At 37.6% G+C, this 16,070-nt stretch overlaps 1 protein-coding gene across 1 annotated transcript in view; it reads right to left on the reverse strand.

Moving 5' to 3' along the window:
• Positions 1–15,497, reverse strand: part of PARD3B (par-3 family cell polarity regulator beta) — a 516,508-nt gene extending 501,011 nt beyond the window's left edge. Inside the window, exons 1-3 of the mRNA XM_018560588.1 lie at positions 15,464–15,497; positions 4,075–4,278; positions 1,261–1,495 (exon numbers count right to left, since the gene is read on the reverse strand). Coding sequence (XP_018416090.1) covers positions 1,261–1,495; positions 4,075–4,278; positions 15,464–15,497 — 473 coding nt within the window. The remainder of the gene's footprint in view (positions 1–1,260; positions 1,496–4,074; positions 4,279–15,463) is intronic.
• Between the last annotated feature and the right edge of the window lie 573 nt (positions 15,498–16,070).

Raw genomic sequence — 16,070 nt, forward strand, 5'->3', positions numbered from 1 at the left:
GGTGCCTTAATGTGTGTGGAAGCAGGTCAAGTTCAATTCAACATTTAAGTATTTGCTCTGTACAAGTAAATATATGATTTTTTCCCCTTCAAATCATTTTTATTTAAAGTTGTAGGTAACAGGAGACAGCGATAACTGAATACAGTTGTACTGAAAAGGGATACATACACTTTGCCCAACTAGAACCCTGTTTGCAGCACATAGGCGGGTCTCACATACAGAAATTTCTGTATCACACTGGATCTCTGAATTAAATTTGATTTCCTATGAAAAAAAATACCCATGAAAGACAAAGGGCTGTGAAGAAATATGCTTTAACCACTTGCTGACCAGGTGTTTACACCCCCTTCCAATCTACCTCTGATCCCGTCAGAGAGCCACCACGCTGGTCCCGGGCTTGCATCGGGCACAACGGAGCCCGGGACCAGTGGGACATCGGGAGGGGGGAGCCGCGGAGGGGAGCCCAAATACTGGCACCTCATACAAGCGATCCACCGGCTCTATTTCCAGCGGATCACTTGTATGTAAACAGGCATCGCTGCCTGTTTTTAAATTTTGGCACATTCCCGCTCGCACGTGCGAGTGGGCGTGGATGAGCGGACGTTTAAAAACGCCTGCTCAGATCCAGAGAGCTCCCGGCCGGCCTTTTCTTTACCGGAGACGGTTAATATAGTTACATAGTCAGGTTGAAAAAAGACACAAGTCCATCGAGTTCAACCTATGGAGAAATATGGGTCAGGTGGTTGGATGTAATGGGTGAAGAGGAGTGTAGTAGTGACTACTTTTTGGGCTTATTTTTTTTTTCCTTGTGAGCATTGGAGGTATATTAAAATTTCTTCCTGTTCACCATTCTTTTATATGCTAAGCAGTTTCTTACCTTTTTAAGAATATAATGTGTAAGTATCCTTTTCAGTATAGTAAAATGCCTGACTATTGCAATGCATTTTTTTGTAAGCTGTGTTGTTGTTTTTTATGAAAGTGTAAAATGTTCAATAAATAAAATCTAATTGTGTTTATGAGTGTGTAAATATATTGCTAACAGAAGAATAATGGTATGTCACTGGTTCAGCCAGTCTAAATGTTTTTAAGATTTTTGGGCCTCTTGCAGTATTGTATCCAGCATAACTTTTCTTATACAATTGAACATACCACTAACACCATTACAGAACAATATAACTAGTTAGTCTACAGTTTATTGTACAGTCATCCCATAATGGATTAAAGTTTATTCACTAATGATTAGGGAAAGTACTGTCATACCTAAGCATTGCACCAAAACCTTTTTTCTTAGCTTTTTTCTCCTGATCCTCAGTTTCCTCCTTCTTTTTCTTATCTTTTACTTTTGATTTGTCCTTTTCCTTATCTTTTTTCTTATCTCTTTTTTTCTTTTCTTTCTTTACTTTATCATTATCTTCTAGCTCTGCATTCTCCATTGTGGCAGACTCACTATTTGGAGTTGCTCGACTGGAGTGGGAACTCACATCAGAAAGAGCATCTGGGAAGGAAAGGCAAAAAATCAATTACATACACTGTTCATGTTCAACGCTGTTCAATGAGATCACCAAGCATTTAAGCATGAAGTTCATAATGGGTAGTAGTAGGTTTTCCTACAGCTGGTTAGAGGATTCACCACATGCTCCAGGTCATGCATCATGACAAACTGCCCTCATTACCTCATACATAATCTTACAATGAAAAGGTCAAGGAGACAGTGGCTAAGTCTCCATCGTTTCACTAATAAATGGTCTGTTGAAAGCAATTCAATGCAATCAATACAGCACATTCAATTTACATATTGTGTATTTCACAGCACAAGTAAGAGGCCCTATACAAGAAACAAAGGCAAAAAAATCCAATCAGATGAGAATTGTGTATATGTATTATTGCCACCAAGAGGTATTTGTATGCAACCTCAAATACCTTATAGAGAACCCTGGGTGCTCTAAAACCATGGGAAATCTATTATGCACAACTCACAACCCAACACAGCTAGCTTAGACCCACTCTATGCCACCTTCTTCACTGCATCATTTGCCCTTACCTAACATGAGCATCTTTTTTTTAAATTTTAAAATGAGGAGACACATTCTTGAATACAGGAACTAGTCAATATTTGCTCAACAACGTGCACTATATATTGGGGCACTCTGTCAAAGTATATAAGCATGTATGAAGACAATTTAAGAACTGTTTTGTGTATAATAGCTTTATGTGTTGGGCATGATTCCATGTCTGGGTGATATGAATTTGGATGGTTTTGCCCATACTGCATGGGCAAAACTGAAAATTTGGTTATGAGATGATCCTATTTGCTTTTGTTTTTGCATCATAGAAAAAGTGAACTCTTGAGTCAAGGGGGGGAATTTATCAAAACTGGAGCAGACAAATTGTGGAGCAGATTTGCACTGCAACCAATCAGCTTCTCTGTCTCATTTTCAAATCTTACCTGAGCAAACTGAAGAGAGAAGCTGATTGGTTGCCATTGGCAACTGCTCCAGATCTGTCTGCTCCAGTTTTGATAAATTCCCCCCCAGGTCTCAGTATTTCAGCTTCAAACAGATATGGCTTAAGTTCACCATTAAACAGGTGCAGTATTTAACTACTCATTCTTCTTTATGAGTAAGATTTTCTCAGATTTTGACAAAAATGTTTGTAACAAGAAATGCTGAAACTCTGCAATGAACAAATAGTATCCAGTTTGATGAACACTGTGTATAGTTGTAATGTTGAACACTAATGCAAAAAGGGTAAAGGTTTTAATCCATTAACATATTTTAACAATCATTGCATACATAATGAGACGTGGTCTTCATCTGACCCACTAGATTATTTGTACTGACAAACATCTGCATTCATTATAGAAATGTCAAGATCATTAGGAAGAAAAACATCATCTGCACCTCAGAAATAGAGACCCTAGTTCAAAGTTTCTATCAAGATCCCCTTCATTTACTCTATATGCCTCCTTTCAGTATATGCTCATCCACTCTGCTGGGAACCCTTCGCTGTGTTCCCCCAGCTGCTCCCCTTTTCTATGTACCCTCCCCTTTATTGCAGCAGAAAAAAAAACCTTGCATATAAGCAGAACATGTTGACAGAAATATGCTGCCAAAGAGAAAAAAAAAAACAGTGCTGCATTTGGCCACGTGACATAAAAAGTCATAGACCACATGCCCAACCACAGGGTCAGAGAGGTAATTGCCTTGAGAAAGCATATCTCCAATCTCAGCTGTGTGCCCTGTATATCTATGTTATATCTATGTTTTACCCCAGGGTGGCAAAGTGAAGGAAGCAGACTAGCACAATCCCCATAGACAGCAGCCTGACCATGTCTATGTCGTTAAGTAACTCTCTGTGGATTGTTATACAGTGTAACAAGGACACTCAACTGTATTCCAGGAAATTCAAGTAAAGTGCAGTTTATTAAGGGCAAACACAAAATCTCTGTTCATCCACGGGGTAGCCTTCCCCTGTTCACATAAAGGCCAACATTTATGCACTTCTCATGATAAACCAGCCTTCTTTAGCATATACAGTCCTTAGTAGCTTTCCTCACCTCTAAGGCTCTCATCACACCTCTGTGTGATACTCACACTGCTCTCCCAGCAGTGGATCACACACTCTCTCTGAGCACTGGGCTGGTTTCCTAATGAGGCTGCTCTTAGCCACCTGATCAGCCCAAGCTGGTCATTGTCAACACCTGGCCCCAGGACTGGAGATCTCATCCCACCTAGAGGTCTACGAAATCTCCAGAGCTCCAGATCCCAGTTACAATTCTGAAAATCTGGAAGATTTGGAAAGGCCAGGTTCTTCCTTATAAAATGGTTTACTCTCTGGACCCTCTCAGCTTCTTTGGCTGAGAGTCCTGGGTGCCATATTTGCCAAACTACACCGTGGCATTGGCTTACACTGCCACAACAGCCAGTGTCTGGCATTTTATCCATGTAATAAATCTAGCTGAAGCTGGTTTTTGCCCTGTTACATATATACCTGAGCCTGCCAAGTATTTGGTGCATTTGCTGTTTTAGAAACACAATTTGGATAGTACAGTATGTATGGCTAAATATAACATACCTTCCTCGGCTTCTGGTCCATCATAAGACTTATCAATTGCAGCCCGGAAGCTCTCATTACAACCCCTACCACGGACCATATGTGGTCTAGGTCTGTAGAAAGGAAGATCATTCTTCTTGACTTCTGCCACTGCTGTCTGCAGACTCTCCAGTGAGCTGGACTTTTTTAGACCCAATCGTGGTCCAAGATCTTTTCCAGCGGAATCTGGAAGAACATTATCCGTGATTTTTTGACAGTTGTAATGGTTAAGTGAAAATCATTTTAATAAACATTCCCCATTTTCCATAACCATGCACGCTTTAATGTAATCTTATATAACCCGGTCAATCTTCTTTCTTGGGTTCAAGTTTGCTTTCATATATATCTATATATTTTTATGTACAGAATAAAAAAGGTAGATGGTTTTGTATTCAAGGCAATTGATTCCCTAAACACACACAAATATATATATATATACACACATACATACATACACCATATGAGAAGTGGCCAGCCATGGCTTCCTTTATATACCTTTACCATTTTTCCTTACATAAAAAGTAAACAATGCATACTATGCTTTCTAAGCATTGAGGTAATATACTCATTGGTTCCAATGTGACAAAAAATACAATATCTCTATGGAATATGATAGTCAAAGTCATGGGTGTGATTCTGAGTTGTGTGGGGGCTAACTAAGGTCAAAATTTGCATTTAAATAGTTTTAAAAAGAATCCAAAACACACTGAGGAAACTCACACAAAAACTAAATTAAAGACAATATTACTGGTACATTTCAAACTAAGAAACCTGTGCTGATAGGAAAAAGTGCTAAGCACTTAGCTATGGTAAATGTTATTTTAAAAAACAAAACAAATTGTAGTCAATGTTGTCTGGTATAGGTGTGTTTTTGGGTTGTGTGGGCCAAGGTCAAAATGTGTAGAAAAAGGTGATAGTCATGCAATTGCAACTGTACACTAAGTCCCCGTTCACATTGAGCTCGAAAATCGTGCATATTGCCACGCGATATCTCGCTCATCCAATGATTTTCAATGGAGCTGTTTAATTCGACAGCTCAATGTCACCTGTAGCTCGTCGCTGTCGTTCGTGCAGAACCCTTTTTTGTGCTGATGTCGCACAATTTTGCTCTATTTGCATGCAGCCCAATAGTGAAGGTCGTGCGATCGTCGCCCGAAAAGTCGTGCTATATCGATCGCGCGGAATTCCGCTCAAGTTACATGTCGCTCAGTGTGAATGCAGGCTTATTCCCTCTTCGTTTTACTGCTACTGTTATTAATGCATCAAAAGTCCATCTCTTGTAAGAGTATATCCACTAGCAAAAAAAAGTTTTCTTGAATTTTCCCAGTAAACCCGTACATGTAATTGTAAAACCTGTAATATTAAAGCAAACTTGTACTTTGCTTATAGAGGGCAAAGTAACACTTTCACTTTACAGGATGCAGATGTTTTGCTAACCTTACCTGTCAATCCAATATTGGGCTCCACTCACACATCCAAGTTTGGAAATCAGGACATTTTTACATGCGGAAAAAGGCGCCTTCGTATGCATGCACATTTGCAGCTACAAATATAGTCTTTTGGGGGACAGAGCACACTCAAATAGCCAGTGAAATCATGAATGCACTTTATACGTATATACTCGAGTATAAGCCGTCCCGAATATAAGCCGAGGTACCTAATTTTACCACAAAAAACTGGGAAAAAGTATTGACCCGAATATAAGCCGAGGGCGGGAAATGAGGCAGCTAATGGTAGATAGATACCAATAAAATTACATGAATATTTATTTAAAAGAAAAACAATAACCTAGCTCTGTAAGTGGAAAAGGGGGTACAGGGCTACATATTATGTACTACGGATCATTTAACCCATTCATATTAGCAGAGGATAATTGTAAATCTATTGTTCAGTGCATTCTATATGTAGTATATAAATGCACATGCCATTGTATCTTGTAGATGCCCAGACATTTTATGAAGTTCAAATTGTACTAAAACACATTACTGAATTCCACAGTTTTTTGTCCAGCTCAGGTTCCATATGCAATATCAAACATATAAGCATGAAAGTGAAGACCACCCAAATAGTACAGACTATTTCCCACTTTCTCTTTTATCCACTGTAATCTTGTCAAGGTCAAAAACATAAAAGGAACCAGATGTAATAACCAATTGTAGTTAGCATTAAGTTACTTTCAAGAAACGTGGGCAGCTAGGCTCCTTTAAGCTAAAGGATCAGAATTCAGTATAATCTAACAATACTTTGAATAACTATGCTTCAGTTGTAAAACCAAAATGTATGGCAGAAAAATATATCCATACAGATAGTTATGATGATATTTGTGTTCACATAGTGCCCCATTCTATGGGGGACACCCACACTTGAATTTACACATTTTTTAACTGATAAAATGTACTATTTCACATACATCATGTCACCCCTATGATGTCCAAAGGGGGTTACTGTTGCCTTCTTTAACCCTGTTTGGCTTTTTGGCTGTCTGTGACCTTGTTGGGCATAGACATTAAGAAAACATGTTTCATAATAGGTTTCATAGGGACAAGCAATACAATCATGATAGAAGTTGTAACCCCTTCCCACCTCCCTCACTACAGGACACTTTTTTGTTGCTTTCTATAGTTGTGTGTGTGTGTGTGTGTATATATATATATATATACACACACACACACACACAACTATGTAAATATATACATGTTTTTAAGTTTCCAGGCAATCAGAAATATTCTTAATAGAGAAAGAGACAGCAATTAATACATGACTGAAGTTCTAATCTTCCTCATCTGTATTTAGTTAGGCTTTAATGTTTTATCTGCAATAATTATCAGCATTGTCAGTCTTCCCTGTGATTGCAGGCATTTATGGTTATGAGAGTACTGTTGCCTTTGGTCAGTGCCTTTGCTTAATTAGTCACAAAACTATTGTTTTAAGGTATGTCAGTTATAAATAAAATAGGGTGACCTGCTAAATGCAGATCTGGGAACTATTACCCAAAATGATTGCAATTTATAGCAAAGCTTAAAAATTACCACCTGTTCAAGTATTTTCTTATAAAGGTAACAAGTACAAACATATTCATTTGGTTATATTGTATAAAAACAGCACAATCATAACTTTTCACCTACTACAAATTCATGCAAATCCACAACGGAAAAAGGAGATGTGGTTGCTAGGTTGCAACTTTTCTCTTTTGTTCACTAATTACTATACCAAGACCTACCATTACTCTCAAATTAGAAAGTTCAGGAATAGATTTAGAAACATCATTTGCACAGGACAGGAAGGTTTGTTCCAGCCAAAATGTTTTCAAAATGTGTGTATTCAACTTTAGTGAATACAGTGAAGAATAGGCTTTGCAGTTTCTGCAAAAGCAGAATGATGTCAACAGTTTAACAGCTTGTTACAGTCAATTTTGAGCAACTCAAAATACAATAACTGTTACCACCAAAGGCATATGAGGCCATCTTACAGAGCAAACATGCAAAGTTAAAATGTGGTCACTTTCTACTGCTGGTTATGGTGCTTACTTGTAGCTGTGCAGGTGCTTACCTATATATGAGATAATTTATAGTTAGCAAGAAATGTAACTCCATGTTAACTGTTGAGATAAAATTAATGTAATGTAATAATTTCCCTGAGGAATGACCAATTGTGGCGGGCATTTGGTCATTGATGGAGAGGGCTTGCACAATAGGTAGATGCCCACCTACAGCCCCTGGTCCAGCAGTTATCAGAATTTATTAAAGACACCAAGTCTATTCTGGGTCCCTTATGGTAACTGCAATAGTAGAGTAACCATATGTGGGTTACCCTAGATGTATGAGCCCTTCACTCCTCGGTATCCCAACATCTAGCTTTAAGAGCATTAGAATACTATCTATAAAAATACAGCAATTATAATGAGTTAAAAGATTTCCTAGTATTGGCGGTAGAATATCTACTTACTCTAAGTATTTTATTTTTGATGGGGTTATTTTTCAACTTGTAGCAATGCAAAAGCTTCAAGAGGGGTGACATGTTCACCTTTACTTGTTAATCTCTATATGGGATGGTAGGCAGATCTCTACATTTTTGCAATAAAAAAAAACCTTCAGTAACTGCATTTTTTGGTTTGGACACTAAATAGATGACCTGATGATGGTGTGGAATGATACTCCTGACATATTGTCATTGTTTATGATGTATATTAACAATAACAATCTAAATCTCCATCTTCAGGGAACTGTGATTAAGCTAGGATTGTTTTTTGTAATTTAACCCTGTGTTCGAATGTGTAATCTCTTCTGCCTCAGTATCTTTGTTGGGAACAGGAAAAGTCAAAGAACATCCAGGTCACCTAGTGAGTTGTTGAGTTTTGTCTTGAGAAACCATAGACAGTGTTGGAAGCTGGACATGATATTTTTTAGCTGGTCTAAAGAAAGTTCAAAGGTTAAGAAAGTGGACCACATATCAAAATTGTTTTTAGTGTGATTTAGGTTAAATTTAGTGTCTAATTTGTCAATCAACATAAGGCGGAAGAGTATGGATTTAAAAGGAAGAGAGGGAAGGAGGATTGGAGGATAACCAATGAGTCAAGTTGGCTTTTTTTTGCACTTAACGAGAGAAGGGAAATGATGTGACATTCGAGTCTCAGGAAGGGAAATGGATGTCATGGGAAGGTGATCTTTGTCTACCTGATTTTGAGTTCATATAGGTAATAATATCCTTCCAGAGGGATTGGATAGTAGGACAAAACCATAAAAGGTGTGTTAAGTCAGGTAGTGGCGTGTAGCATTTCAGACAAGACATCAGCCACCCTGGGGGGTTATGAGTCGAGACAATATTGAAGGCGTAATAAGCCCTATGAATTACCTAAAATTGAATTTCCCTCCACGACTTGCTGACTATAGCGGTTCTCAAATGTCTCCAACCTTTCAGAATAACAGATTGTGTGATTTCAGGGGGTTATTGCAGAAGATCTGCCCACTTGGTTATATAAGATGGTGTGTCGTGGGTGAAAGAGCAAATACTAGAGTACATGTGATGGTATACAGTGACCCTAATGTGTCAGCAAATCTTGGAGTGTGTGGATGCTGTTGAGATTCCACTGTTTGAAATTGGCGGATTCACGTCCTGAGGGAAAGGCAGGGGTAGAAGTAATGGACATCAGAAGGGAGAATACACCAGGAAGGTGAAATAATTTCCTAAAACCCCTGTCAAGTAATGATGGTGTCTCTTAGAAGTATGTTGCGTTTAATAATAGGAGGGAGGCGGGGAAGGGGAGTATGGAGAATACTGATAGTGACCAAGGATATACTAAGTGTTTCTCCAGTGGGGTATTGGTAAGATAACATGTATCTGACATCCAATCCCTGGCACGATGAAATATGCTGGTTAGGTTGTACATTCTGATATTAGGAATGTTTGCGCCTATGTGAAGAGTAGGTCATTGTAGTTTAGATAATGCTATTCTGGGTCTTTTCCCTTTTCATATAAATTTAGAAAAAGCCTTGTTCAGTTTTTGGATGTCCCTATGTTTGATAAGTAATGGAATGGCCTGCATGGGATACAGCAAATAGGCAAATATAATTGTGCAGATTAAATGACATCTGCCAAAAATAGAGAGCCATCTCTATAGTTCACTCCTGATTTTGTGCATGAACGGTGTATAGTTTAACGCATAAAGATCTGTGGCTATATGAGGAATGTGTTTTAATTAAATGGGCAGCGCTAATCTACAGAATAACTAATCGTAAATGTGTTGACCAATACTAATCAAAAAGCTGCTGTGATATAGACCCCTAGAGGTCTAGTGAATGAAATATTGAAAACTCAAAACTGTTGAGTTTTCAATATTTCATTTTATATGAGGAATGTGACTTTCCAGGTAACAGATGGATTGATCTTTAATTTGGAACTTGGAGAGATCATACCATGTGGAAGTGATTAGTTTGTGATTGCCCGATAAGGGAACCAATACTTTTGTCAAGGTTTACCTTCGGGCCTGAAAATGTACCAAACAGTTATATGTTGTAGAATTTTAGGTATTTGGGTAGACAGGTCAGATAGGTGTAAAACAATGTCATCTGCAAATACTAGTTTGACATCATAGGGACCCAACTGAACTCCTGTGTAGAGTGTGGGTGAAGCTAAGGAATGGGAAAGTGGTTCAATGGCTAAATTAAGGGGGATAAGGGACATCCCTGACGGGTGCCTTCATATAAGGAGAACAATGAGGAAAGGGCAGTGGAAGTATAGATGAGGGCTTTGGCAGAGGTGTATAGGGAGGATTTTAAAGTTTAGAAAGATTCTGGAGAATCCCATGCAAACCATGACCAATTTGAGCCAGTCCCAATTGATATTATCAAAGGCCTTCTCGTCATCTAAGGCCAAAAGAGCTGAAGGACACTAAGAAGGTTCAGGCAGCCTCAGATGTTGCAAAGCAGACATTATCTTTCATACATTCATAACTGCAGATCAGCCAGAAATAAGGCCAGTCGGTGGAAATAAGCTTCGGTATTATGGCAGCCAGTCTGTCCGCTAAAATCTTTGATATTAATTTTGCATCCTGGTTTAGTAGAGATATTGGGTGATATGAACTGGTCAGAAGTGGGTCTTTACCTTTTTTGGGTAGCAATCTAATATAGGAATCAATACAAGTGGTTGGTATTTTTGATTGTGTAAGATAAAGTTAAATAAGGATAATAGGGAAGGAGAGACTTCAGCAGAGAGAAGTTTACAGAATTCTGTAGTTAATGCATCAGGGCCTGGCACTTTAGAGCTGGGGGAATAACAAATTACATTTTACAACTCCTCAGTAGTGATGTCAGCATTTAGAAACTAAGTCCTAGGGTGAAAGGGAAGGTGGAGATACAGAGTCTAAGAATGTCTTACCAGTAGTGAGGTCACCAGGGTCAGCCACAAATCACTAAATAGAGTACATATAATAGTTGGGTTAGAATGAATTGTGCCCTGGGAGTCTGCTAATCTCAGGATATGGGAGTTGGGTGTTTGCCAACGGGCCAAGTTGACTAAACGTTTCCCTGCTTTATTGCCAAATTTTAAGAATTTTACTTCCATCTGTTACCTTTTCTGAAGATCATATTGTTGAATCCAATGATCATATGTTTGTTTAGTTTTTAGCTAATGAGATCTATTTTGCATTGAGGGAGTGAACAAATAATTTAGGTAAGCCTCCCTAGCTGCCATACAAGCTTCAGCGTATCTCCGTTCAGGTAATCTTTTCTGGGAAGTCACATACGCTAGAATCTTGCCCTAGGAGGTGAAGGATAGAAATCACCAGCACTCAGTAAGTTAAAAAAATGTCCATTTATTTGGACTAAACGACACACATCGCATAATCCAATCCAACGTTTCGGGTCCCTTCATCAGGGCAGAGATGTGACTGGTCTTGCTCAAGGAGGATGCCTTTTGCGGCTTCCCAGAAAAGAGTGTAGTCATTTAAATGCATTATATTGTCAGATGCATATTCATGCCACCAAGATTTAAGAAGGGATTGAAAAGTGTGATCCGTAAATAAATAGGCAGGACAATGCAAGATTATAGGAGGATTGGGCGGGTCCAAACCATGGAGGGTTACCAGTACTGGGTTCCCATAGAAAATGAGAATCAATCTGAATTTTCTTGAGCAGTGTAGGAGTAAGAAAAAGGTTGCAAATAGGTGTCCCATTGCTCCATTTGCAACCTGTATAAAGATCCCCAACATGTGTGCTGTGAAGAGCAAAAAAAAGAAGAATCCTGACTGACCCCACATCTGTGGGTGGGCCCCATGCTATTCCTCCCAGTGGTTGGGTGGGAGGCCGAATCATGAGAATAAAATCGCAGGAACAAAAAAGTCAAACAGAAGAAAGCAACAAAATCCCTTCCTGTCAGGATATGAAGTAAAGGAAATTTCTCCCAGTGGAGTCAAAGACAGAAATAAAACCTGAGATACATTTTTAATTCTTCCTACTCTATTTAAAGCTAAATAAATATGGTGTTAGGCTTTAGACTAGAATGCGTAAGAAGCATATAGGAATGATGAACATACTCTTCATAATGTCAACCCCATATTTACATGAGAAAATAATAATGTGGAAATATACTTTATAATCACCTTAGCTTTCCTGAGCCAAATCTTTATGTACAGTCCCTAGAAACCATTCAAATGTGAGCTACCTTTTCCAAAATAGGTAAAAGAGAATGGAATATTCCAAAAGAGGAGGGACAACACTGATCTGCTTTCTTTCAGATGCTTGATCTACAAGGTCTATTTTGGCATACCATTATATAGTTTTAAGAGAATTTAAATTTTGCATACATAATGTTATGTTTTTGTGTGCAAAAACCCCACCTCCCTAAAATAATAAAACTATAGCTTTGAAATGTCTGTCTCACAAAAATGTGTTCATTTATTTCCTGTTGTGAAAAAACAGATATTTGAAAAATACAGTTATAGTAGCACCGTGGTCAAATTATAAAGTCACATCTGTAAATTGGGCTTCTCAACAGTACAATTGTGCTCTCTCTTTTCACAGTCCTTTGACAGAGTGACAAAGCTCTACCCTTCTGCAGTGAAATAACTACAAACCTGTTAGTCTTGGTGCTGCTGTAGCTGCTTAGGTACTGGCACCATTGATGCTCACAGAGGTATAAAGCCTCACCTAGCTCCACCCAAAGCCCTTTATACTGACAGTACATTGCTCTATTTGCATAAACTTAGAAAAACTATGTAAAGGCCCTGCTCAGTCCCTCCCAACCCCTCCAGCACTATCTAGCAGGGTGCACAAGACATTAATAAGGTAAAGTTAATTTCTTTTAAGATATTTAACATGCCGACTTGTCTAAAAAATAGACTAGGCGTTAGATGGACTGTAATGCACAAAAATAAGGCACTTGAAAGTTCATAATTCTTAGTGGTCACAGACCATTAAAAAAAAAAAACTGTAGCCCTTTTTAACATCACACAAGCACTTGACTGTTAATAACATCCATGTATACTTGGACACAGCCTGCTATTTCTGATAAATCTCTTATCTAATTAAAGGGAAACAAGATTCAGAGTTTTACATAAGAGTCCTTAATGTATAATGTTAAGGAATTCTCAGCTCCCAGTGATATTACTGAAAGTGTCACAGGGGAATAATTACCATGTCTTGTGTTTGGAAAAGGAAAAAAAAAGCACAAAAGGACTCACTCTGTGGAATCCAGTTCATCCTTTTAATTAAATAAATGAATGCAAGTCATTTTAGCTAAGCCACCTAAAAGGTTGCTAGGGTTAAACTTTCAGATTATAACCACCAACCAGAAATTCTTAGTTACGGTCTTGAATGCTGATGGATATTTTTTTAAATTATACCTTTATACTAAATTACAAAGTGTCTGGAAAAAATAATAATATGTGTGCTGTTTTTTCCAATATCTACAAGCAGATGATTTTTTTAGATACCGATGTAGAAATAATTTTATTTTTAAATAAACTTTACAGGGTTTTTTGCAATTGAATAAGGAAAAGAAATAGTAAAATTTAAGCGGTGGTGGAGAAGTAATGACCAGTGTCACAGGTTCCCCATTGCTATTAAACTAAGCCGAGAAAGCGGACTAGTACTGGACAGGTTTTCATTCATTGGGAAGGGGAATGGTGACTTCTGCTGGACAGGGAGAGTAGAAAACATTGTTTATTTCTATAAACCATTAAATTAAAATATAATGAAACAGTTGAAAAAAAGGGGGTTTCAGGTAACATTGGATAATTTCAAACAACGCATCTCTCCTTCTCTAAGAAATAACAGGACAAATGTAAAGGAATGCCAGCAAACAGAGTTATGCCTTTCTATTCCTTAAGGAAGATCATATTTTTTTCAGATACCAAGAACTAGAAAAAGACCAGTTATATCTATAATGGTCAGCTCTCCTTCGGTATGTACAATAGTCAAATTTCAATACCAGTGTTTCAGTTGAAAGGAGTTATGCTCAATTCCATTAACAATGACTGACACCTAGTACTAATAAAGCACTTGATGGAAGGAAAAACAACACAGACATTATATTATCAATACATAAGATATGTGTTTTCAAGGATTAGATGACAATTGCAATGTCAATGGGTTAACTGCCATTTCTGAAAAAAATTAAATTAAGGGTGTCCTCTTCAATTTTTAGCAACACATAGTACTCCACTTGTATTGCCGAAAGGTTAGGCTAGGGGTAGTTAAAATAGTATATTTTTATATAGGCCTATACATAATATTAAAAAAGACAACTAAGGATGAAAGAAAGACAGGGGGGTTTTGTCCAAAAATAGTGTCCCACTAAATGAGGAACAGTTAGGATCTTTGTAAACCCTATTGTCAATTAAAATCCAAAAGCTTTCCCAGAAATCATCCATGGACTTCATTCGGCTTTGCTCACCTTTTGTTTCATGCACTGAGTTTGTCGGAATTGCTTAATGAAAGTTTGAGAAATTATCAGAAGTAGGCACAGGAGGCATGTTGGCTTCAAGATTAAAAAGAGCAATGAGCAAACACAGCTTTCCAGACCACTCAGAAATCACTGATTATCTAACTTTAGTTAACTGAAATCTGATTGAATGCTGTATGTTACTGAATTTTGCACTGTTTTACTTTTATTTTATACTGTACTCCGAACACTAAAGATAATTTTTTTCACAAGAGACAGAAAGCCATGAAAAGTTTGGTGTCAAGAGGATTGACTGATTAATAGTTATAATTACGGACTCTGCTTGAAGGACAACATTTTGCATATAACTTTTTTAAGTTAAATAGTGTTTTAATTGATTAGGAGTTAAAATATCCACATTGTCTTGTAGAAGGATGACAATACCACTTTAATTTAATGTAGTATTTTTGAGAAAAACCCTTGTTGTTATCACTGCAAAGTTTTACGAATCAGTGAGTGTTATCCCACTTAATTGTTTCTTTATTCTGTATGTTAAACACAAAGTACATTGCTTTGCTCTACTGCTCATTCATGGAGATGTAGTAGAAAAGAACAGATTGGTAAAAACTGCAGATTACAAAAACACATCTCCCGAGAGGGCTCTGCCAGTTTTCTAATTGATTCATCTCATACAAATGAGCAGTAAACATTCTACAAACGGGTGATTACTTCTGTCGCAAATTTGTCTCTTTCCACTAAGATCCCATATAGATTTTGTTTGCTTAATTAAATATGGAAATAGGATACACTTAGAGATAAAGGATATAAATTGGTTTACTTTTTCTGGAGTACTGAAAAGTATACCCATGCTCGTATTAACAGATAACAGGCGTATACAAGAGGTGGCATGCCAAAGGGCAGAAAAATGGCATTCAATGTAATTATTATAAGGAGTTCTTCCCTCATTATGCTTAGGAGGAGGAGTGCATCTCACCAGCCGAGAAAACAATAGTGCTGACCTCGGCCATGTTTCTTTATCTCTATGTTCTCTACATAGTGAAATCCTTGAGAAACTGGTGTGAAAAGAAAATTAATGAAGTTGTATCCAAATACATTTTGTGGTCCATTACATATAATATCTTCATTAGGGATAACAAACATCTGAAAGGGACGGGTTGGGCTTTTTCCTCTGACCCTGGGATTTGAGTACTAGCAAGTAAACAAAGTGATTAATTTAATAGATACTGCACTGGAATTGACAAATTCGGCCACTGAAGCTCATTTTTTTAAAAGTGAAAAACAAATGTTTTCATGTAAAATAGCGACTCTACAATACATGAGGAATATAATGTTTAATAATGCATGTTTAAAATGTAACTGAAGAATTTTCAGATTTAAGTGTTGATTCTAGCCCCACACGAATACTGACAGTTCAATAAAAAGTGCAAAGACACAAATGTAAAGTATAGAATTCAGCATGCCATGGCGACCTATCTGTATGCACTCTACTAAGGCTACCATGTTAAGATGGGATCTGACTGATGCCTCTGGGTGCTGAACTTTGTTTCTTGTAGACTTCAAAGGATTGCATTTTCTTTTTT

Source organism: Nanorana parkeri, unplaced genomic scaffold (assembly GCF_000935625.1).
Source record: "Nanorana parkeri isolate BGI_ZX_2015 unplaced genomic scaffold, ASM93562v1 scaffold467, whole genome shotgun sequence".
Classification (NCBI taxonomy): Eukaryota; Metazoa; Chordata; class Amphibia; order Anura; family Dicroglossidae; genus Nanorana; species Nanorana parkeri.